Source organism: Rana temporaria, chromosome 10, assembly GCF_905171775.1.
Source record: "Rana temporaria chromosome 10, aRanTem1.1, whole genome shotgun sequence".
Taxonomy (NCBI): Eukaryota; Metazoa; Chordata; class Amphibia; order Anura; family Ranidae; genus Rana; species Rana temporaria.
The window spans coordinates 99,349,189-99,374,100 of NC_053498.1; the positions used below are offsets into that span (position 1 = coordinate 99,349,189).

Below are 24,912 nucleotides of genomic sequence, written 5' to 3' on the forward strand. Positions count from 1 at the left end.
AGTTTCACTGTCCACTCCCCTGCCAGTTGATGTGCCCCACAGTGTGGCCGTGGACTGCCCCGCGGCTTCATCACATCCAATAGAGGGCTATGTATCCTGCATTGGTCTTAATGATGTCAGGACCTTGGACTGCTGGAGCATGGGGAGGGGGGGGGGTGAAGACTCTGCAGGGGAGTGGCCTAGCAGAGTGGAGGATCAGGTAAATTAAATATTTTTTGTGTCCTCTAGACATAAACTAGCAATGAACCATTGCAGTGCAGGTGCAGCCCCACTGCAAGGGATAGCTTTAAAGTGGTCGTAAACCCTTAGATATACCCAGTGAATTGAATAGCCTCAGATGATACACGAGATGAAACAAATCCTCCCCTTTCTACACCCTTTGAAAAGCGCAGATCGTGTTAAAAATCTTTCTTCCTCTTTCAGCAGTACATAGGGGTAGGTGGGGAGACTGAACTTACACTGTGTGAGAGCTGATTGGAGGAAAGGGAAACCCTCCTCCACATAAGCAGAGGAACGAAGGAACATGCAGAGTTGTTTGAATAGACAAGATCGGTGCTTAGTTCCCTCTAAGCACCCTCCCCAACACAAATTATTAGCTCATGTTATGTCATGTGTCGGAGAGAACGTGTCAGAAGTGACTCATGCTGATAACGGAGGAAGGAAGCAGCAGAAAGAAATTACACTTAGAGCTTTGGAGAGAGATAAGAAAACACTACAGATAAATGTGCTTAGTTCAAACTTCATGAATGGGGTTTACAACCACTTTAAAAGAGAAGTGAGAGGATTTTTTTTTTTTTGCCGTTTCATACTTACCTAGGTGGATGCAGCATTGGTCCAATGCTGCATCTGTCCCCCGACACCTCTGCACTGAGAACCAAGCGATCGAACACTTTAGACTATCAGTCACAGCTCTCTGTTTTTCTCCCTCCTCGCTCCCTGGAACTCTGGGCTGTGGAGGGGGTGGAGCGGCCGTCTGGGGCCTCGTACACACGACCGAGAAACTCGACGGGCGAAACACATAGTTTTCCTCGTCGAGTTCCTTGTTAGGCTGTCGAGAAACTCGAAAAGCCAATTTTCTCCATTCCCGTCAAGGAAATAGAGAACATGCTCTCTTTTTGGCTCGTCGAGTTTCTCGACAGTTTCCTCGACGAAAATGTACACACGACCGGTTTCCTCGGCAAAAAATATCTCCCAGCAAGTTTCTTGCTGGTTTTTGCTGAGAAACTCTGTAGTGTGTACGAGGCCTCAGGCTCTCAGCAGTTTTGCTGTGAGGCTGTGGAGGGTTTCAGGCCAGGCACATGTCGGATGACGCAGTGCCCGGACTGACATTGGTGATGTCAGCAGAGAGTGGACTTTAGTCCGCTCTCTGCAGAAAACGGGTCACAGGAGTGAAAAACCAATTGCACTCCTGTGATTCATAGGAGAAGTGCAGCCAAACCAGCTTTGACTATACTTCTCTTTTAATGTTTTTTTAGAGTTGGGCTTTAACAATTTTAATAACTATGTTGTCTAAATATACTGTTGCTTGTGTTGTCATTTAGTTTACTCCACACCGCTCTTCTTAGGCCCCGTACACACGACCGGATCTGTCCGCTGGGATTTATCCGCGGATTAGTTCCAGCGGACAGATCCGGTCGTGTGTAGGCCCGAGCGGACATTTTCCAGCGGATAAAAATCCAGCCGACGGATTTCCAGCGGATAAAAATTTCTTAGCATGCTAAGAAATCTATCCGCTGGAATCCTGTCCTTCGGACTTATCCGGTCGTCTGTACAGACTCACCGGATAAGTCCGCCCGATCCCCATCCCTCGCATGCGTCGAAGTGATTCGACGCATGCGTGGAAGTATTTACCTTCCAGGGTCGCGCACGTCGCTGCATCATCGTCGCGGCCACGTCACCGCGGATGTTTTCCGCGGGGATTTTGATCTGATGGTGTGTACAGCGGACCGTTTTCATCAGATATCCGCTTGTCTGTACGAGACCTTACTGTACACATCTCTGCTCTAATTCCTCATCTCACTCTGTTTTAAAAGTGTTTATGATTTGAGAACTTAAGATCTTGCTTTTCTACATTTTCATGTTCTTTCGGAACGTCTACTAATGTGGTGATAGCCTTTAATAATGTCTGTCTTTGTATGTCCATCTTTTAGATCTAATCCGTTCAAGAAACCTGCAAGTTCTGAATGTAACAATGTCAAGTTTTAATGTAACTTGGTCAAAGCTACTGGGCGATACTGGACGTTACTTTTTGGATTACGCACCGGCATCTGATCCAAGGAGGAAGTTACGGAAAACGCTGTATGGGGATCAGACTAATGTAGTGGTCAGCAATCTAATACCAAAGACCACATATCAGATCACATTCAGCCCTGAATCCAGTTTGTCATATATTCAGTCACAGACTTTGCAGGTCACCACCCTCCCAGGTAAGATCATCTAGAAAAAAAAAAAGCGTATTTTTAAAAGCGTATTTTTAAGAAACAATAGTGTTTACTTTTAATTCATTATTGGTGTGAATTAAAAAAAATTCATGCTTGCTGGGTTTTTATTCCAATCTGAATCTGTCCTCCGAAATATTCTGTTTTCGCAAAAGATGTCCTATATCTGAATGATGCTGGGCATGAGGACTAAGGACATACTTACTGTGTTTGCAGAGCACCATGGGCAGCTTTCCCATGTGATCAGCTGACTGCAAACGATAAATACCTAAGAGTAATATGAGGTTATATAAGCCTCTTGATAATTAAATATACATGCTGTTCTTTTTGCCAATTAGTGCAATAAAAGTTTATCAGATGTTCTAGCCAACTGATTTTATCAGCAGGCTCCTCAGCAAAGATGCTAATTATACACCGTGGTATGTACATTAAACCACTAGGGGAAGACCTATAAATCTGTGCATGGCATGGGAATCTACAGAGTTTTCTAATTGATACACAACTAGTACAGTTTGTATCTAAATATGTCTTTACCTACTTAATATTAATGCATGCATCTCATTTTCACAGATCTGAACAAAGCAAGAAATTTGAAGGTTTTGAATGTAACATCAACAGGTTTTCTCCTGACCTGGTTAGCACTGCCAGGGGACACACTGAATTATACTGTGAATTATGTGCCTATTTCTAAACCCGGAGTGATATCACAGATGTTTCTACACAGAGAGACCAGTGCAGTGATCAGAGACTTATCTCCGAACACCGCCTATGAGGTCACATTTATCCCTCTGTCCAATGTGCAGTTTAGCCAATCACAGACTCTCCAGGTCTTCACTCTTCCAGGTGAGATAAGCTAATCCTAGATGAAGTTGTGTGCTGTTACATTTTTTAATAGAAATAACCTATGTTACATTTACAATAGCAAGGTGACTGCTAGGTGTGAGTTGCCTCATTTACATACTGTATACCTTTTTTTCATATCATTCAGCTTCGAGTGGACTATACATCAAATCTGTTTATTTTTATTTTATTTTTATTCTATTGTATTGTATTATTTTAAGGACTCTGACCATATGTTAGATATACTCTCCAATTATACCTGACAAAAACAGTATAGATGGCTTTCATTAGATGTAACATCTTTATATACTTTCATTAAAGCGGAGGTTCACCCAAAAATCCACTTTTTGACATTAGCTGTAGCATACTGCTAACATCTGCAGTATGCTGTTTTTTTTTTACTTGTACTTATCGTTATATGAGCCCTTGTTTTCCGGCTCCGAGCGGGGAATCCTGCGGGGAATGGGCGTTTCTAAGCGAAGAGGAGTTGATTGACAGCTGCTAAGGCGTGTCTTGGCCTCTGTTTAATCTTCAACTGCCATGGTGCTGCACATGTGATCAGTTATGACACCAGCCATTGGATGGTTTGACAGTTTGGTTGAGAGCACAACCAATTTGACAGTTAGCATTCCCGGCATGCCAGGAATGTAACTGCTTTTTCAAACTGTTAAATTAATGGGTTTACTTCCGCTTTAAGGATGCTGGAAAGTTCATTTTGAGGGTGAACCTCCGCTTTAAGCATGAGTTTGGGCTAGCAGATATGTAAAGATCAATTGTTTCATCACCAACAAGTTCAGTTCCTGTATGATAGTATTGAATTTGCCTTGACCTACACCAATTTTTCATGTTTGGGTAAACACTACAGGCAAATACAGGGGACCGCTATGGGAGCTTATTGGAGCATCTTAACATCTGGTCACATAACCCATATGGTGCGAACCTGGTCCTATATGTCAGGTTTATTGACGATATTCTTATCATTTGGGATGGCCCAGATGATCAGCTAGAAAGGTTTCTGCATCATTGTAAGAACAACCAGTATGACATTTATTTTATCCATGTCCTGGACAGTCATAGACTAATCTTTTTGGATTTGGAGCTCAGGTCTGAGACAGATGGTTCCATTCTTTCCAAGACGCATTTTAAGCCCATTGTGGGTGATTCCTATCTACACGCCAACAGCAATCACCAACTGTGCTGGATTAAGAATGTGCCTTTTGGACAATTTTGTAGTTTGAAATGTACTTGTACTTTCAAACAAGATATTATATTGATATTATATTGAACAGAAAACCATCCTCAAAAGGAAATTTAAAAACAAAGGCTACGGTGATTCTCACATAGAGGAGGCGTATAATAAATACTTGCTCCTATATGAGAGTGCGGTCACTGCAAAAGCAGATGCCAGTGATATCACAGTAAATGATCGCTGCAAAGAGAATCATATTCAGGATAAGCTGGATATTGAACAATTACATTTTGGTATTTTGGTACATTTTTGTATAGCAATAAGGCCTGGCACATGCAGCGGATTCTACAGAAGAACTGGGATATCCTTAAAAAGGATAAAGTTCTTGAGAATCTGATCCCTGATGGGCCCAGCTTTATTTACAGAAAACCCAGCGATCTGAGAAGTCTAGTTCAACCTGATATTATCATGGTATCCACTAAAATAGGTAAGGTTTATTCTGTGTTTATCGGACTATTGCATCCTTACTATTGGGATTGTAAACTTCACTTTGGATGATATGTAGTTTGGTTGTGGAGCCCATAGACAGGGACAATTGTGTTCCATAGTTAAAATGACACTGCATTTTACAAGTTTTTAAGTGGCTCCTCAAAATACCATGTGAAATTACATTTTTACAATGCCTAAAAGGCTTGTTTATACTTGCCCTCTGAAAAGGGATCCGTTTGACAATTGATGAGGATGTTTGACCGATGGTGAGGAGACATTATATTATAATACCTGCACTACCACACCGCAACCACTTGCATTTCATGTGGTTGTGGTGCGCTTGCGGTGCAGATTTTTTCTGTTGAATAGGTCACCTTTGGCAGGTGGTACTGCCTGCCAAACACAACAGCAGGAACACATTTTTCTGCACCACGATGCAAAGCATTGTTGTCATGGCCTGTGTGCACCCCCATCCACTAAATTTACAGCTTAAAAGGAATTGTTGGGGAAGGAGGGGGGAACGCAGATCAACTGGGTGTTTTTACCATACCACAACCACAAGTGCAAATGAGGCCAAATGGGAAATGATCATATTTGACACTTTCCAACCACACCTTAAATGCTCCATAATGTCATACAGTAGGTGCACTTATGGTGTGCTTATGGAGTGTTTTCAACGCATGTCAATAGAAGTGGTTGGAAAGCATCAATGCCTTCGAAACTTTTTTAGGCAACAGTATTTTTGCCTTGCAAAGCAACACTAATGCCGGGTACAGACGAGAGGATTGATCCGCGGATACGGTCCGCCGGACCGTATCCGCGGATAAATCCTCTTGAGGATTTCCGCGGATTTGGATCTGATGGAGTGTACTCACCATCGGATCTAAATCCGCGCCGAAATCCCATCGCGATGACGTGTCGCGGCGACGTGCGCGACGCTGTCATATAAGGATACCCACGCATGCGTCGAATCATTACGACGCATGCGAGGGAGGGAATCGGACGGATCGATCCGGTGAGTCTGTACAGACCGCCGGATCGATCCGCTGAAGCCGATTCCAGCGGATAGATTTCTTAGCATGTTAAGAAATTTTTATCTGCTGGAAATCGGTCGGGCCGAAAAAAATCAGCTGAAAAAGATCCGCTGGGATGTACACACCAGCGGATCTATCCGCTGGAACTGATCCGCAGATCAATTCCAGCGGATAGATCCTCTCGTGTGTACGGGGCCTAACGCTTCTGTGTGTACACAACTATTAGCTTCATGTTTAAACAATTGTAAGTGGAATTGATAGGGGGTCAGAAAGCTGTAAAAACATGACAACAGACAATTTTTCCCACCTCTGTGAATGATGCCTAAATGTATCTTGGTGTGTTTTTGTAGACCCAGTTCAGGAAAGAAATCTTCAAGTAAAGGACATAACCTCAACTAGTTTTCTACTAACATGGGCACGGATGCCCTTGGATTCGGGAAGTTATACTGTACAGTACGCACTGGCATCAGATCCAAGGCAAATGCTTCGAAAGACTTTGACAGGAGATGACAGAGTTGTGATTGATGGGCTAACTCCAGATAACACCTACAGAGTCACCCTTATCCCAGAATCCAATGCTCCAAATATCCAGGATGTAACAATCCAGGTCTCCACTCTCCCAGGTAAGCTGGATACAAGTATACCTACAGTAAAAAATGTTTTCTTAGTTTTAAATAGTATAGAGAAGGATTAAAAACCACTGTGAGGCTTTATCGATGTCTGGTGACTCTTGTCACCAAGACAGTAGTAAGTGATAACATTTCCAGTTGTCATTAGAACAAGATGTAAGGGTAAATCTTCAATGGGAATCTCCCTTACTTTGTAGAGATTTCTTCTTATTTCCTGTTGGGTCTTCCTTTTGAAATCATACACACAGACAGCTATATGTATACTGGTAAGGGTTTTAATCCTTCCCTACTCTATAAAAATGAATTGAAAAAAGTTTTGTCTATAAAGTACATACACTTTAAGAGCTGTTATTTCTTGGTGGAAAATATCCAATTTAAAAGTTACTCCTATTTATAAATCCACTCAGTGTGATCTCTGCTAATTAATTCCGTATTTTGATACATGGTCTCACTATGTGGTTCTGAATCAGTGAGCTCTGGCCTGCTTTAGGATCTTCATTGCTACATCGGCAGCAATCCTATCTAAAGAAAAAAGAAAAGAATGGTTCCAATTACTGAATATTGAATAATCTGTATTGTATGTCTTGGTGGACTTAACTGCATGCATACACCTAGTACTGATAATTAATCAAGATTGTTTTTAGGTGATAATTTTTTTGTGTTATGCCCCGTACACACGACCAGGTTTTCCAATGGGAAAACTGCGAGGGGAGCTTGTGGCCGGGAATCCCGTACTGTGTGTATGCTCCCTCGCAGTTTTTCGGACAGGGAAAACTGCCAAACCCGCCAGACAAAAAAAGAGAACCAGCTCTCTTTTTTTTTTTTACCCACCGGAATTCCCGACTGACTTTTTCCCATCAGAAAACCCGGCCGTGTGTAGCAGAAACTGGCCATTTTTTTCCTGTGGGGAAAAACTCAGATGAAGCATAAACACGGTCGGGATTCCTGAGGAAAAGCTCTCATCAGAGTTTTCCCAATGGGAAAACTGATCGTCTGTACGGGGGAAAAGTAGAGAGCAGGTTCTCGGTTTTCCCCTTTGGGACTTCCGACTGACCTTTTCCCGTCGGGAATCCCAGTCGTGTGTACTAGGCATTAGGCTCCATTCACACTTGTATGACTCCCAAAGTTGTGATGACTTTGGAGTGCAACTTTGGTGCAATTTTGAATAAGACTTTGGCTTTCACCAGTGACAACTGTTGCACAACTGTATAACATTCAGGTACGACTTTCATGCAACTTTTTAGGGTTAACATCAAAGTCTGTGGCCCTCAAGTTGCATGAAAGTCAGACCAAAGTAGTGCATGAACTTCTTTGAAGTCGCTGCAACTTTAAGTCGTGCATATATGAATGGTTATCATTGGAAAACATGGGCAACGCGGGGAACGACTTGGGGAACGACTTGTCATGCAGCTCTCATGTCCACAGTTGCATGACAAGCCACACTAGTGTGAATGGAACCTTAATGAGGAGCTCCAGGCTCTCCCCAAAAAATAAAAATTCAGCATCTACAAATATTGTACCTGCTGACTTTTAATATAAGGATACTTATCTCTCCATGGACCAGCACGGTCCTCACCCAAGCCAAATCTTTCAGCTAAATATATTTCTCAATAGCCACAATGGATATAAATCTACTTTGTGTGCACCAAATGCCTGTGGTGAGTCTAACATGGAATGACCAAATTTTGATCAGTGTGTGGTGATTGCTCTTCTACAGAAGTTCTGATGATGAGACATTTTTTCTCAATCAGCAGCTACAGCCAATCAATGAAGTTTAAAAGTGGTGGGTGCCACTGTCAGAATGCAATGTTTGGTAAGGGATTCCACATACCTCATTTGTGTGGATGGAGGAGGCTGTTAGTTTATTTTTTTTGTTCAGCCTGCTGTCTCAATGAAGAAAAAAGTTAAGTGTATGTCCATATTTAGCCTAATTACATCAGAGTCTTTTTTTTCTAGATCTGATCCTTGCAAGGAACCTTCAAATTAAGGATAAAAAATCGACAAGTTTCCAACTGACCTGGTCGCGATTATCTGGAGATACAGGAAACTATGTAATAGAGTACGCCCCAGTGACAGATCTAGGCAAGAAGGTGCAGAAAACATTATATGGATATCTGACTAGTGTGGTGTTCAGTAACTTGGCTCCAAGCACTACCTACGAGGTGACCTTCATCCCCGAATCCAGGGAGTCTACTACCCAATCACAGACTATCCAGGTCACCACTCTCCCAGGTAATCCTAATTTATCATTGTATCTCAGGAATGAACTAGCTTTATTGCCACCATAGTCAGTGACCTAATGCCTGAAGGCAGCCTGGGGAGGGCCACAGCCACTCATATGTATATCATGTTCTTATTAGTACTATGTTCCCATGTATAACATGACTTAATTGGGTCCTCGCTGTTACTTTGCACCTTTTTTAGGTGGAATCATACCTACAGTTCACTGGCTCTGAGTCCATACACCCAAAAGCAAAATGCTGGCAGAGTAGGGTGATAGGTTACCAAAACAAACTAGTCATTGGTGTAATTTAGTGTAAATATAAGTAGCGGCCGCATATGAAAACGGCGTTTAAACCACACATGTGAGGTATCACCGAGATCGATAGATCTCATAGTGGGTGAGAAAATGACCAGACCTCTCAGTCTCCAACCATGCCATGTTTACCGTGTTTCCCCGAAAATAAGACATACTCCGAAAATAAGCCGTAGCGGGATTTCGACGCAAGATCGAAATATAAGAAATCCCCCCGAAAATTAGACGTAGCGATGGCGTGTCGTATGCGTAGCGGCGCGGGCGGGAAAACAAGACGTGATAGGCGTACTGTACTGGTGCGGAGCTCAGGAGCTGTAAAGAAGTCGTGCAGCCCTTCTTATCTGCTCTACGGTATCTCTAAGTGACCGGAGAGGTGTCGGCAGCCCCATAAATACGGTAAGGTCGGCTCCATACTGTTGTACCATACTTGCCGGTAAAAAAAATAAGACATCCCCCGAAAATAAGCCATAGTGTGATTTCTGGAGGAAAAATAAATATAAGACAGTGTCTTATTTTCGGGGAAACACGGTAGAACTGACCACCAAGGAATACTTAGTATGCAGTACGTCAGAGGGCATTGGGGCTACCTTCTTCAAAGACCTTCCTTTATTTTCTTTGTAATTTTCTTCGTCTTTGTGACATTTAATATATATGACCAAAAAAATCAGTGCTGTCTCTGATATTGTCTGCTTTTCACAGGACTTGTCCAAACTAGAAATCTTCAAGCAGTTGATATAACAGCTACAAGCTTACGTCTGGTCTGGTCACGATTGCCTGGAGATCCGGAACTTTATGTTCTGGAGTATTCCCCAATTTCGGACCCAAGGTTGACACAACGGAAGATTGTATATGGCACAGAGATTGGTGCGGTGGTTGGTGGTCTACTGTCAAATACCACTTACCGGATCGCACTCTTCCCTCACTCTGCCCAGCATGTTCAACCTGATGTTATCATGGTGTCCACTAAAATAGGTAAGGTTTATTCTGTGTTTATCGGACTATTGCATCCTTACTATTGGGATTGGAAACTTCACTTTGGATGATATGTAGTTTGGTTTAACAAATGAGTTTGGTTTAACAAATGAGGACCATGTGGAGCCCATAGACAGGGACAATTGTGTTCCATAGTTAAAATCGCTGCATTTCACAAGTCTTCAAGTGGCTCCTCAAAATGCCATGTGAAATAAAAACAATTACAATGCCTAAAAGGCTCATTTACACTTACAATCCTCATCAATTGTCAAACGATTCACTCTACAGAGGTAACTGTAACGGAACGTCCCACACTCCGCTTGAGTGCTTCCGTCATATACTGCTTCCTATCAGTCTGGACATAGATATCAGATATTCCAGCTGCTCACAAGCACACAACGAGACGAGACTTGTTTGTCTGCTGAACATGGAGTGTTTATTAGAACCAAAATGCCAGTCTTATATACAGTTAAAGAGGAGGTAACCAGAACATAAATTAACATTGGCTAATTAGACAGCTGAGGTGACTCATAGATATGTCCTTTCAGGGTAGACGTCACGTCTCCTCGCTCACCTGCTATACAATACACATTATCATACGTGTAAACACAGGACACCTTCACACTATAGCAGGGTCAATTAGCACAGAGAACAGACAGATGGCTGGAGGTGATGGCATGAGCATCTTCTTACACTGTATGTCCCAACAGTATGACTCGGTCACTCTAATATGGCATATACAGGGTCCCAAGGCATACAGCTCACAAAGAGCACCGTGATCGCAAGGCAAGAGGCTAGCATTCAGTCCCCTCCAAAAGCCCCTGTCTGGGTGAGTCTGTCACAAGGATGTTTGACAGATGATGAAGAGACATTATATTATAATACCTGCACCACCACAAAAGTGAACGGGGGATGGTTGGAAAGCATCAATGCCTGCTAAACTTTTTTAAGCAACAGTATGTTTGCCCTGCAAAGCAACACTAATGCTGCGTACACACGATCGGACATTCCGACAACAAAACCGTGGATCATTTTCAGACGGAATGTTTGCTCAAACTTGTCTTGCATACACACGGTCACACAAATGTTGTTGGAAATTCCGAACATCAAGAACACGGTGATGTACAAGACGTACGACGAGCCGAAAAAAATGAAGTTCAACAGGCAGTGCGGTTCTCCTGCTTGATTCCGAGCATGCATGAATTTTTGTGTGTCGGAATTGGCTACACACGATCGGAATTTCCGACAAGAACTTTTGTTGTCGGAAAAATTGAAAACCAGCTCTCAAACATTTGTTGTTGGAAATTCCGACAGCAAATGTGCGATGGAGCATACACACGGTTGGATTTTCCGACAACAAGCTCACATCGAACATTTGTTGTCAGAAAGTCCGACCGTGTGTACGCAGCATAACGCTTCTGTGTGTACACATCTATTCGCTTCATGTTTAAACAGTTGTGAGCAGGGATGGACTGGCCATTGGGACTACAGGGAGTTTCCCGGTGGGCCGATGGCTCAGTGGGCCGGCTTCAGTGATAGCGGACCGCCGCCCCCCTCCGCTCCTCTGTGTCTCCCTGCCCACAGCGCTCACCTGGGGAGAACAGAGTAGCAGGGGGGACGACAGAGGAGCATGGGGGAGGGGACAGATAGCTGACTCAACAGCTATGGCCTGGGAGTTTCTCACTTCTGCCTAATCTTGTCCCATAAGGGGGGGGACCAAACAGATTTTTTTCCCCAGGTGAAATAATGTCTAGCTTCCCCACTGGTACTGCCTATAAAAGTACCAGTACCGTCCGTTCTACTCTAATAAAGTAGAACGACTAGTGGCTATTGAAGGGGGAGAGGGGGCTTGGGTGGCCGGGAGAGGGGGTGCGGGTGGCCGGGGGGGGGGGGGCGCCGCCATGGGAGAGACCTGTCAAAGTGGGACCAGTCTGGATGAAGTCCAGGGCCAAATTTTTGTCCCAGTTCAGCCCTGGTTGTGAGTGGAATTGATAGGGGGTCAGAATGCTGTAAAAACATGACCCAACAGACAATTTTTCCCACCTCTGTGAATGATGCCTAAATGTATCTTGGTGTGTTTTTGTAGACCCAGTTCAGGAAAGAAATCTTCAAGTAAAGGACATAACCTCAACTAGTTTTCTAATAACATGGTCACGGATGCCCTTTGATTCAGGAAGTTATACTGTACAGTACGCACTGGCATCAGATCCAAGGAAAATGCGTCGAAAGACTTTGACAGGAGATGACAGAGTTCTGATTGATGGGCTAACTCCAGATAACACCTACAGAGTCACCCTTATCCCAGAATCCAATGCTCCAAATATCCAGGATGTAACAATCCAGGTCTCCACTCTCCCAGGTAAGCTGGATACAAGTATACCTACAGTCAAAACTTGACTGTCAGGCTTTATCGATGTCTGGTGACTGTCAGTAAATGTATAATATGTAAAGCACAACATAAATTGTTAGCACTATATACCGTACCTCTAATAATACCTGGTCGGCTCTTTGTTGACGTTAAGCTGGCTATACACTAAAATTTGGTGAGTCCAACAAGGAATGGCCAAATTTTGATCAGTGTGTGGTGGTCGCTGTTCTACAGAGGTTCTGATGAAGGGACATTTTTTTTCTCAATCAGCAGCTGCAGCCAATCAGTGAAGTTTAAAAGTGTTGGGTGCCACTGTCAGAATGCAATGTTTGGTAAGGGATTCCACATGCCTCATTTGTGTGGATGGAGGAAGCTGTTCGTTTTTTTTTTGTTCAGCCTGTGTATGGCCATATTTAGCCTAATTACATCAGAATCTTTTTTTTTTTCTAGATCTGATCCTTGCAAGGAACCTTCATATTAAGGATAAAACATCGACAAGTTTCCAACTGACCTGGTCGCGATTATCTGGAGATACAGGAAACTATGTAATAGAGTACGCGCCAGTGACAGACCTAGGCAAGAAGGTGCAGAAAACATTATATGGATATCTGACTAGTGTGGTGTTCAGTAACTTGGCTCCAAGCACTACCTACGAGGTGACCTTCATCCCCGAATCCAGGGAGTCTACTACCCAATCACAGACTATCCAGGTCACCACTCTCCCAGGTAATCCTAATTTATTATTGTGTCTCAGGAATGAACTAGCTTTATTGTCACCATAGTCAGTGAGCCTGGGCCACATGTATATCATGTTCTTATTAGTACTATGTTCTCATATATAACACAACTTAATTGGGTCCTCGCTGTTACTTTGCACAATTATGTAGGTGGAATCATACCTACAGTCCATACACCTAGAACAAAAATACTGGTAGAGTAGGGTGATAGGTTACCAAAACAAACTAGTCATTGGTTTCTGGTGTACTAACGCCAGGCGGGGCACAGTCTCTTTCATAACTGGTTTATGTGCTTGTACACACGATCGGAATTTACGATGAAAAAAGTCAGACGGAATTTTTTCATCGGATATTCTGATCGCGTGTGGGCCCTATCGAACTTTTTTCCGTCGGAGTTTAGAAATAGAACATGTTTGTATTAATTCCGATCGTCTGTGTGGAACTCCGACAGAGAACAAAACATGCATGCTCAGAATCAAGTCGACGCATGCTCGGAAACATTGAATTTCATTTTTCTCGGCTCGTCCTAGTGTTTTACATCACCGCGTTTTGGACGGTCGGAATTTGGTCTGACTGTGTGTATGCAAGACAGCTTGAGCGGAATTCCGACGGCAAATTCCATCAGATTTTATCCCATCGGAAATTCCGATTGTGTGTACAGGGCATTACTCTTAACTCTGTACCACCTACCCCTACAATTCTCATTAGGAATGCACTGATAACATTTTTTTTACAGCCAGTACCGATACTTTCTGTTAGTACTTGCCAATACCAATTTCCAATACCTACCGCAACTGTTTTGTTCGCATTTCAGCTGTCAGCAATGGTTCAAGCACTGAAAAGTTATTTACAAATTAAATACATTTTTCTTAAATGTGTAAATATATGTTAAAGGTTAAAAAAATATTAATGAATAACTCAAGCAAAAAAAAAGGTTTAATTATTAATCATTTATAAAATAGAAGTGAGCGGAAAAAAAAATCAGCATGAAAATAATAATTAAATGGCGAAGGAGAATAAGGAGTTAATGAGGCTGATTAGAGTAAATTAAGGGTGAATAAGGAGTTAAACAGAGGAACAATTTAATAAAAAATAAAAATAAAAACCTGTACGCGCAGGTAAACAAATGCCACTAAAAGAAAGCTCTATGTGTGGTGAATTTTTTTTGGGGTTGGGCACAGCGTTGCACGACTGCACAATTGTCAGTTAAAGCATCACAGTGCCGTATTGCAAAAAATGGCCTGGTCGTTAAGGGGGCATGTCCTTCCGGTGGTTAAACTGACTTCATCTGCAGATCAAGTTCATTCCCTTTGAACTGTAAATGACTAAACAGAAAGATAGATGAAAAGAAACCAATGCTTTGTGAATACTGTGCTCGCCGCTCTGCGCTACGTCGGCGTTGCGTATATTCGATACGCTACGCCGGCATAACTATGCGCTGCTGTATGTGAATCCGGGCCATAGTGTGTATCTACTAATAGTTGGGAGCCAGCAGGACTGAGTCCCAATCATGTGACCACTGTGACAGCCAATCACAGTGGCCACATGATCAGTCGATCCCTCCTGCCTCCAGGCCAATCCCTCCTGCCTCCAGGTCAATCCCTCCTGCCCCCATTAAAGTGACGCAAAAGGGCTTAGTGTGGTAAGTTATTAGGTAAAAGAGATGAACTCAGACCCGCCAATGAAATCAATGTACTGCTAGTGTTATCCATGAAATAGTGGTAATCATTTCCTTGCAATAGGAGTGATGCTTATAAGCAAGCCCAGTGATCGGCACCTTAATATTCTATAGTATATCTGACTCTAATACATCATACCCACTGGCAGCATCACTTGTACAGAGCGGGAAAATCTCCCAGTGCACCATGGGAGCTTAGCTTTTTTTAGGGCTCTTACAAATTAGGAACAAACACAAAATGTGTGCACATTTTTTGCATTATGGGATGTCTTAAAAAAATGTTTTAATAGATTGAATTACTGTTATTTTTTCAAAAACTAAGAGGGTTTGGCCATTTTAGCTGCAAACACTCTTTACTGACGTAAGACCTCCTTGCATTCACAGGACTGATACAAAAGAGAAACCTTCACGCCTGGGACATATCAACGTCAAGTTTTCGACTCACCTGGTCAAGGCTGACCACAGACAGAGGTCGCTATGTTCTGGAGTATGCTCTGGTATCGGATCCACAAAAGAAGCTGAGGAAAATGTTGACTGCTGACGAGACCACCGTTCTGATTAGCAATCTAAACCCAGACACCAAATACCAGGCTACTCTACATTCTGAAGCTAATGTTCAGTATGTCCCTCCACAGTCCATCCAGATTGCAACTCTTCCAGGTAATTTCTCTCATGGTGAACTTTGAACAGGCAGCCCTTAGATTTTAGGAGACTTCGGACAAATGTCACTAGTATTCCTAGGCTGCATAAATGTTCCCCATATTTTCTCTAATTCTATGACTTTCTATGATCATCAGCTCCATCTAGTGGCCAGAATGCAGGATATTTTCTGACTGGAGTATTTCAGACAATACTGTATTTTGGCCACTAGTTGGAGCTAATAATCAAAGGAAGTCATATTAAAAAAAAAAAATATGGGGAAAAATTGGATGACCTGGACAAATGCTTGTGACATTCATCCAACTCATGTTTTATAAACAGACCCCCATAGTGTCACCTGCAAGATACAACATCATGTCCAGGTAAACAGGCATCACAGGCCACTACCAGTAGCCACTCCATATAAAGCAACACCTCCAGCCCTATTCAATGAAGAATTACAAGATCTAAATGCAGTTTTAACATTGCAGCTGAATTCTAGGCTGCAATCATTAATACATTATTCAAAATTAAAAATTACTAATTCAAGTAGTGTGAGTACCTGACTTGGTATCAGCCTCAGATTCTGAATGAACACTCGGGTAGATTCAGGTACAGCTGCGCGCTCCTTACGGAGGCGCAGTGTACCCTTTTTACCCTGCGCCTACACAAATTATTTGCGCTACGCTTCATTCATGAAGCAGCAGCCACGTAATTTGCGTGGGCGCTCCTCAAAAATGCCCTGCGTAAGGGCGCCTAATGTAAATGATCCCGTAGGGGGCGGGAATCATTTAAATTAGGCGCGTTCCCGCACCGAGCGTAGAGCGCATGCTCCGTCGGGAAACTTTCCTGACGTGCATTGCAGTAAATGACGTCGCAAGGACGTCATTTGCTTCAAAGTGAACGTGAATGGCGTCCAGCGCCATTCACGATTCACTTACGCAAACGACGTAAAATTTAAACCTTGCGACGCGGGAACGACGGGTATCCTTAGCATTGGCTGCCCCTGCTTTTAGCATGTGCAGCCTTACGCGAAACCCGACGTACGCAAACGACGTAAACTGCGTACGCAGGGCTCGCGTAACGTTGTGAATCGGCGTTAGTATGCAATTTGCATACTATACGCTGACCACAACGGGAACGCCACCTAGCGGCCTGCGTAAGAATGCAGCCTAAGATATAAGGGCATAAGAGCCTTATGCCACGCATATCTTAGGCTGAAGTCGGCGTAACAAGCTCTCTGAATCAGGAGAAGTCGTTACGCCGGCGCAAGTAAGCAATTGCGCTGCGTAACTATGGTTATGCAGACGCAATTGCTTCTTGAATCTGGGCCACTGTGCACACTGCTATACACCTTAACATATTCCTAGCAAATGTTTACATTAAAACTTGGGTTTGCATATATTGCACATATATTGCACTACATGTTCAAGCCGGTCAACTGCGTCAAAGTGATCCCTCTGTAGCTAGGTCCCTACTCTGCTGTGTAAAATGGCAAATACTTACTTTAGTAAGTGTGTAAAGCAGTGTGCATAGTTTTAATTGAGAATCTTTGGAACTAACCCATGGTCACACCCCTGCAGCATCTGTACAGCTGGGCTGGACTGTGAAAGAAAGAAGCAGCACAAGGCATTAATTGGTTGATGTTCTGACAAGAAGCATGCTGATAGGAGGAAAGATTGACAGAGAGAGATGAGCTGATCAGTATGCTGCTTCTCCTTTCACTGTCCAGTGACAGGCTGGGGCAGCTCCCAGACAGCCTGGACTCAGAAGAAGTGGGTAAATTATACTGCCCATCAGACGGAAGACATCTAGTGGCAGAAAAAAAAGTGTAATCTCAGAATCCCATCTAGTTATTTTTGGCTGGGGTTCTGCCGTAGCCTCCCTGGTGGTATGATTATGTCAGATTTTTGAAGCTCAAACCAGTAGATTGTTTTGCATATAAATGTGGTGTTTTATATTGTAGGCTTGTAATTCTAAGTAATAACAACAAAACCTGGGGAATGCCCAGGGAAAAACCAAGCCTACTTACCGACCAGCTCGCAGAACAACCAATTAAAGGGGTTGTAAAGGAATTTTTTTTCCCCCTAAATAGCTTCCTTTACCTTAGTGCAGTCCTCCTTCACTTACCTCATCCTTCCATTTTGCTTTTAAATGTCCTTATTTCTTCTGAGAAACCCTCACTTCCTGTTCTTCTGTCTGTAACTACACGCAGTAATGCAAGGCTTTCTCCCTGGTGTGGAGAAAGCCTCTTAAGGGGGCGAGCAGGCAAGTCAGGACACTCTCTACTTTGCAGATAGAGAAAGGAGCTGTGTGTTAGTGGGCGTCCTGACACTCCTGCTCGCCCCCTCAAGAGGCTTTCTCCACACCAGGAAGAAAGCCTTGCATTACAGTGTTGATTTACAGACAGAAGAACAGGAAGTGAGCATTTCTCAGAAGAAATAAGGACATTTAAAAGCAAAACTGAAGGATGAGGTAAGTGAAGGAGGACTGCACTAAGGTAAAGGAAGCTTTTTAGGGAAAAAAAAAATCCTTTACATCCCCTTTAACAGTATGGGTTAAAAACAGGGGTTTTGTCCGCATGCATTTGCAAACGCATGCGTGAGCCACAGAGCCGGGCCAAGGCACCCTGTAATCTGTGGTCCTAAAACTAAACAATGAGTGTCCCAACAATGGAGGCACATGCATTCTAATGGATAGATCAGGGTAGGTGGACTGAAAGGGAGACACCCCCCCATTAAAGGTGCAGGAGCACACCAAACACCCAGCATGTAGCACAATGGCTGCAAACGTGTTGGTGCGCTGCTGGACAAATACAAGCACCACAGGTGAAACATAAACATGTCCACCGTTCCTGCCAGGAAAACTGATCATGTGTACGAGGCATTAGAGGTAAGTCTGTCATAATGTGCTAATATGCAGTACATACTAGCACATTATGGCATAAACCTGCAAGGGGTATATTTTTTTTGTTCTGGTGAACTCTGTGATACTATCCAAAATGAAAAAAAAGAAGCTTTACCTTTTAGATGCACTTTACATTATAGGATGTGCTAAGATGCTTAGGGTATATTACATTATAGGATGTGCTAAGATGCTTAGGGTATATTACATTATAGGATGTGCTAAGATGCTTAGGGTATATTACATTATAGGATGTGCTAAGATGCTTAGGGTATATTACATTATAGGATGTGCTAAGATGCTTAGGGTATATTACATTATAGGATGTGCTGAGATGCTTAGGGTATATTACATTATAGGATGTGCTAAGATGCTTAGGGTATATTACATTATAGGATGTGCTGAGATGCTTAGGGTATATTAGCACAATGTGAAATATCTGGTACCCTGGACAGGTGCTAATCATCTGATTTTACTTATTTTCCAGAACAACTTGGTCCAGCTCAGATTTTGATATCTGACCCCACGGCACACAGTTTCCGAGTAAGCTGGGGCCCTCATCTGGACAGTGTCATTGGCTATGAAGTCCAGTATGGACCATTACCCAGCAATTCTGTGCAGAAAGTCCATGTGGATGGCCGATTCAACACTACTATTATAGAAGGCTTAAAATCAAATACAACATACTTGGTTACAGTGTCCGCCATATTTAAATCTGGAGGGGAGAAGGCTTTGTCTGCCATAGCGTGCACAGAGATCAGTGAGTATCTGCAAACAAAATGGTCTGTAATAGAAATGAAAAAATATGTGCTTGGACCAAAGTCATGCAATTCAAAATATCAGGCTAAAGCTAAAACCCCAACCACTTTATACTCTTCCCTTCAGTCCTTTCCTGGCGCTCTTTCTTCTTCTATGGTAGTCATTGCAAAATACCTCCAGGTATAGGGGAACATGTGACCTCCTCCAATGATGAAGTGCTTGGATCTATTGACCAATCACTAGGCCTGAGCACTGTCACATGGCAGAAGAGGTCATTGCTCCTCCTAGCCAGCACAAAGGGTTTTGGTGGCAACTGAGTCAAAGGCAGGAGTGGCATTGGAACACCCAGGGCTATTTTTTCTCAGAGAATAGGTGCAGGAACTCCTTCCTTCCAAGTCACCCTTGACTCCACCCCCTACCCACCTCTGAGCACCGTTCCTTGGTTCCACCCCTTACCCACCTCCCCAGTACCACCCATTTTAGAGAATGCAGAAACAAGTATTATTTTGTGGTGCTAAGTATTTTGTATAGAATTTGTTAATGAAAACAAGAAGAATGTAAAATAGATCTAGCAACAATGGACACCCCAGCGACAATAGATCCACCCCAGCAACAATGGACTCCCAACAGCCAGCATCAATAGACCCTCCAGCAGCCAGCATATGCCTCCCAGCAACGATTGACCCCCTGCAACATAAGACCCACCCCCAGCAACAATAGACCCCCTGCACAAATAGATCCCCTCCAGCAACAATGGCTCCCACAGTAGCCAGCATTAATAGACCCTCCAGCAGCCAGCAGATCCTTCCCAACAACAATTGACCCCCTGCAACATAAGACCCACCCACAGCAACAATAGATACCCCACCTGCAACAATAGACCCCACTGCAAAAATAGATCCCCTCCAGCAACAATAGATTCCCCAGTAGCCAGCATCAATAGACCCTCCAGCAACAAGCAACAAAGACCCCTCTCTCAACAGTACATCCCTCCTAGCAATGACTGACCCCCCAGCAACAATAGATTCCCAGAGAGCAACAGAAGAACTCCCCAGTAACAATAGACCCCCTTCCCTTGCAAAAGAGATCCCCTCCAGCAACAATAGATCCCCCAGCAGCCAGCATCAATATACAGATCATCCAGCACACCCCAGAACCTCTTTCCATTACATACATTCAGTACAGGAGGTGCCGGAACTGTGTTCCCCCGCGTTCCCGCTGAAAAAAAGCCCTGGGAACACCAGAGGTAAATATAACATGGTAGGAGAGTCAGATATATATAGACACTGTTTCTTTGCCCTGAATTCCAGGGTAGTGTCTCAAAAGGGGTATTGAATTAAAATTCACGGAGGTCCAGTCAGTAAAATTATCTTTAAGCAGAGGTCCGAATCGCATGTTTGTGCAACGACTGAGAACCTTCACATTATAGACCCCTTCTTACATCAGTGTCCTTAGTCCCCCCTAACACCACAGTTCCCCCCTTACATCACAGTCCCCCCTTCACTTCAGTGTCCCCTTCCCCCTCCCTAATCCTATCACTTCACAACAGTGTCTTCAGTCCTTCGGAGCACTATCCTCCCCCCACCTTCAGAGCACTGTCCCCCCCCCCCCCACCTTCAGAACACTGTCCCCCGCACCCCCACCACCTTCAGAGCACTGTCCTCACCCTTTTTAACAAGCCGCTTGCTTGCTAGAACCACCCAGCATCCTATACCTGCGACCTCTCCTGTTCTCTGCCCTGCTGCAAGGATGATGATATGGCAGCTGGGGGAAGTAAACAGCAGCGCAACCAGGCAAAAAAGACCAGGGGCCAGATTCTCGTAGTTTTCCTGCGGCCATACCGTAAGCCATTTACACTACGCCGCCCCAACTTACTGGAGCAAGTGCCATATTCCTCAAGCACTTGCTCCGTAGTTTGCGGAGGTGTAGTGTAAAAGGCCCGGCGTATCCCCGCGTATTTCAAAGGGGCGGCTTATATTTAAATTAAGCGCGCCCCCGTGCCGTTCGAACTGCGCATGTGCCGGGCTAAAAATAGCCCAGTGCGCATGCTCCAGTTCTCAGCGGAAAACGTCAATGACGCCTACGTGTGAGTCATTGACATAAAGTCGTATTCAAGAACGACTTACGAAAACGACGTACCCGACGGGAAAAGACGACGCGGACCCGACGCCATACTTAACATGGCATACGTCAGACTGGCGTAAGGTTACCCCTCATATAGCAGGGGTAACCTTACGCTTACACAAACGACGTAAGCGACGGTTACGCAACGCGATTTCGTTCGGGAATCGGCGTATCGGGCTCATTTGCATAAACAAATGAGACCTGAACGTAAACGCCACCTAGCGGCCGGCGGCGAATTACATTTAAGATCCGACAGTGTAAGTGACTTACACCTGTCGGATCTACAGCGTATCTATGCGAAAATGATTCTAGGAATCACTCGCATAGATACGCGGGTCAAAAAAGAGAGATACGACGGAGTTTCCTGAGATACTCCGTCGTAACTCTTCTGAGAATATGGCCCCAGGCTCCTAAATGACATGGCCGCGGCAGCCTGGATGGAAATGTTACTCAGTCCAGATCCGGACCACGGTCCGCCAATTAATGATGCCTGCAATCAGGGCCGGACTTACCATTGGCCTTGACTGGGCTCAAGCCCAGGGGCCCCACCCAATAGGGGGCCCCTTTTTTTTTAGGGGTCCGGAGGTCCCCAGGGCCCCGGACGGCAACCCCCCTTTTTTTTTATTTATTTTTTGTAAAAAAATGTTTTTTTTTTATATATATATATATATATTTAATTTATTATTATTATTATTATTATTAAAGGGCCCAGGGGTCTCCAGGGCCCCCGGATGGCAACCCACCTTTTTTATTTTTTTATAAAAAAAATTTAATTTTTTATATATATATATATATATATATATATATATATATATATATATATATATATATATTTTTTTTTATTAAGGGGCTCAGAGGTCCCCAGGGCCCCATGTGGCAACCCCCCCTTTTTTATTTTTTTTATAAATGTTTATTTTTTTATTTTTGTTTATTTTTTTATTAAAAGGCCCAGAGGTTCCCAGGGGCCCAGAGGTCCCCAGGGCCCCCGGGTTTGGCAACCTCCCTTTTTATATGTATTTTTTATAAATGTTTTTTTTTTATTATTAAAGGGCCCAGAGGTTTATTTTTTCTTTTTATTAAAAGGCCCAGAGGTCCCCAGGGCCCCGGATGGCTACATATATTTATATATATTTGTTTTCTTCTTTATTTCTTCTTTTTTTTGTAAAGGCCCCCCCGCTTCTCAATTTGCGGCAGCCCCCACGCTTCTCAATTTCAGGCGGCAGCACCCCCACCCCCCCTAGGTTCTCTGCTTCAGGGGGCCCATGCCTTAAGCTGTGTAAGGGGCCCCAAAATTCCTGATGGCGGCCCTGCGCATACCTCCCAACACGCACGGATTCTGTGGGACTTTCCGCACAGACAGCTTCTTCCCGCAGTCCCGCAAAAGGGTTAATTTTCCCCGACTGCAAGAGGAGGCAGCACGGAAGCAGGAGGAACCGGAGTGGTGTGTGGAGGACTGTGGCTGCTGAAGGGAAGAAAGCCGACAGCCGGGCTAATGACAGTCTGTGGCCCCGGCTGTTGGCACAGGTGAGAGGCACTCCCCCCCTCAACAACTGCAAAATCCCCCCCCGCTCAACAACTTTAATGCGCTCCCCCCCGCTCAACAACTTCAATTCGCCCCCCCCCCCCCCGCTCAACAACTTCCATCCCCCCCAATTCTCGGCTCCAGGGGGCCCCTTCAACACTCAAGCCCAGGGGCCCCCACCACCCTAAGTCCTGCCCTGCCTGCAATAGATAATCATGACAGACAAGCGAATAGCATTTTTAGAAAGTGAGATTAGCATTGGTAGCCTATATTTTTTTTAATTCAGTACATCATGATAGCAAGCATTTAGGCCTCATTCACATAGGCATACTTAAGTGTATACCTGTAAGTGGGCTGTGTTTGCCCACACGGGGATGCACCAGTGTCCCATGCAGCTGCGTGCAGGCAGTCCCATACATGTCAGTTACACCGTGGCTGCATGGACCCACAGCTGCTGTGCGGGTACGTTTCCCCAAACGCACCCTGACTGCGTTCAGGGAACTGGCCTGGAACAAGTATGAACTATATTATTATAAGTATCAATAGTGGATCAGCAGCATTGTGGAATGACCGTTATGGCAAATGTTACAAAATGTTTAAGCTATATTTAGTTTTTCTTCTGAAGTCTGAATTCCTTTCCAACATGTTCTTCCCATACAGATGGCACTAAAGTGAAGTACCTGCACATAGAGGACCTACGATCCAACAGCTTGAAGGCTGTTTGGGGCTCTGCAGATGGAAATGTACAGGGCTATCAGATAAGATGTCGGAGACAAGCTGGCAGCTCATCTACAATTAGTGTGGCTCCAGAGACTCACAGTGTACAGCTTACAGGCCTGTCTGAAGGGACCCCCACTAAGATCTGCGTTAGGCCAGTGTATAAGAATGGTGCTGGAAGAAACTTGTGCAAGAAGGTGAAAATGCATCCAGGTAAATGAAAAAACTGTCTACTATTCCAAAGAGAAATACACAAGGGGGCAGATTCAAGAAGCACTTGCGCCCGCGCAACCATAGGTTGCGCGGCGCAAGTGCTTACTTGCTCCGGTGTAACGAGTGCTCCTGATTCAGGAACCTCGTTACACCGACTGCAGCCTAGGATATGACAGACATAAGCCTCCTTATGCCTTCATATCCCAGGCTGCATTCTTGCGTTGGCCGCTAGGGGGCGCGGCCATTGTGATCGGCGTATAGTATGCAAATTGCATACTACCACCGATTCACAAAAGTTGCGCGGGCCCTGCGCACGCAAGGTACGGAGTTTCCGTACGGCGACTTTAGCGCAAGGTTGCTCCTGCTATAGCAGGGGCAACCTATGCTAAAGTATAGCTGCGCTTCCCGCTCGTGAAATTTAAATTTCACGTAGTTTACGTAAGTGATTCGTGAATGGCGCTGGACGCCATTCACGTTCACTTAGAAGCAAATGACGTCCTTGCGACGTCATTTGCCGCAATGCACGTCGGGAAAGTTTCCCGACGGAGCATGCGCTGTTCGCTCGGCGCGGGAGCGCGCCTAATTTAAATGATTCCCGCCCCCGGCGGGATCATTTACATTAGGCAGCCTTACGCCCGGCTGTTTAGCATATCGCCCGCGCAATTTACGGAGCTACTGCTCCGTGAATCGCGGGCATTTCAAAATATTTGCGTGGGCGCAGAGCAAAACTCGTTGCCCTGTGCCCACGCAAATATTGCACGGATCTACCTGAATCTGGGCCAATATGGCCAAATGTACATGACCACCCCTCCAAATTATTGAGTTTAGGTGTTTCTGTTGGAAGTGTCCTGGTAATACTACAGCAAACCCTTTCAGACAACTGTGTGCTTTCAACCTTGTGGCAGGTTGGGGAAGGCCCTTTTCTGATCCAGTAATACTGTGACCCTGTGCGCAAAGCCAGCTCCACAAAGACATTGTTTGATGAGCTTGGTGTGGAGGAACTTAAAGCGGAGTTCCGCCAAAAAAAACTTTAAAAATATGGACACTTACCTGTCCTGGGCACCCGCAATGTTCTCACCCAAAGCCGACCCATCCCTCAGCTCCGGGGTGGAGGCGCCGCCATC

At 44.4% G+C, this 24,912-nt stretch overlaps 1 protein-coding gene across 2 annotated transcripts in view; it reads left to right on the top strand.

Moving 5' to 3' along the window:
* The window catches only part of LOC120915371 (collagen alpha-1(XII) chain-like), a 140,521-nt gene that overhangs the window by 104,773 nt on the left and 10,836 nt on the right, over positions 1 to 24,912 (top strand). Inside the window, exons 5-14 of one of the 2 annotated variants that reach the window (XM_040325801.1) lie at positions 2,151 to 2,426; positions 3,009 to 3,281; positions 6,341 to 6,613; positions 8,576 to 8,851; positions 9,855 to 10,127; positions 12,214 to 12,486; positions 12,946 to 13,221; positions 15,295 to 15,570; positions 18,941 to 19,213; positions 23,519 to 23,788. In XM_040325801.1, coding sequence (XP_040181735.1) covers positions 2,151 to 2,426; positions 3,009 to 3,281; positions 6,341 to 6,613; positions 8,576 to 8,851; positions 9,855 to 10,127; positions 12,214 to 12,486; positions 12,946 to 13,221; positions 15,295 to 15,570; positions 18,941 to 19,213; positions 23,519 to 23,788 — 2,739 coding nt within the window. The remainder of the gene's footprint in view (positions 1 to 2,150; positions 2,427 to 3,008; positions 3,282 to 6,340; positions 6,614 to 8,575; positions 8,852 to 9,854; positions 10,128 to 12,213; positions 12,487 to 12,945; positions 13,222 to 15,294; positions 15,571 to 18,940; positions 19,214 to 23,518; positions 23,789 to 24,912) is intronic. The other variant, XM_040325802.1, reaches the window with a different exon arrangement.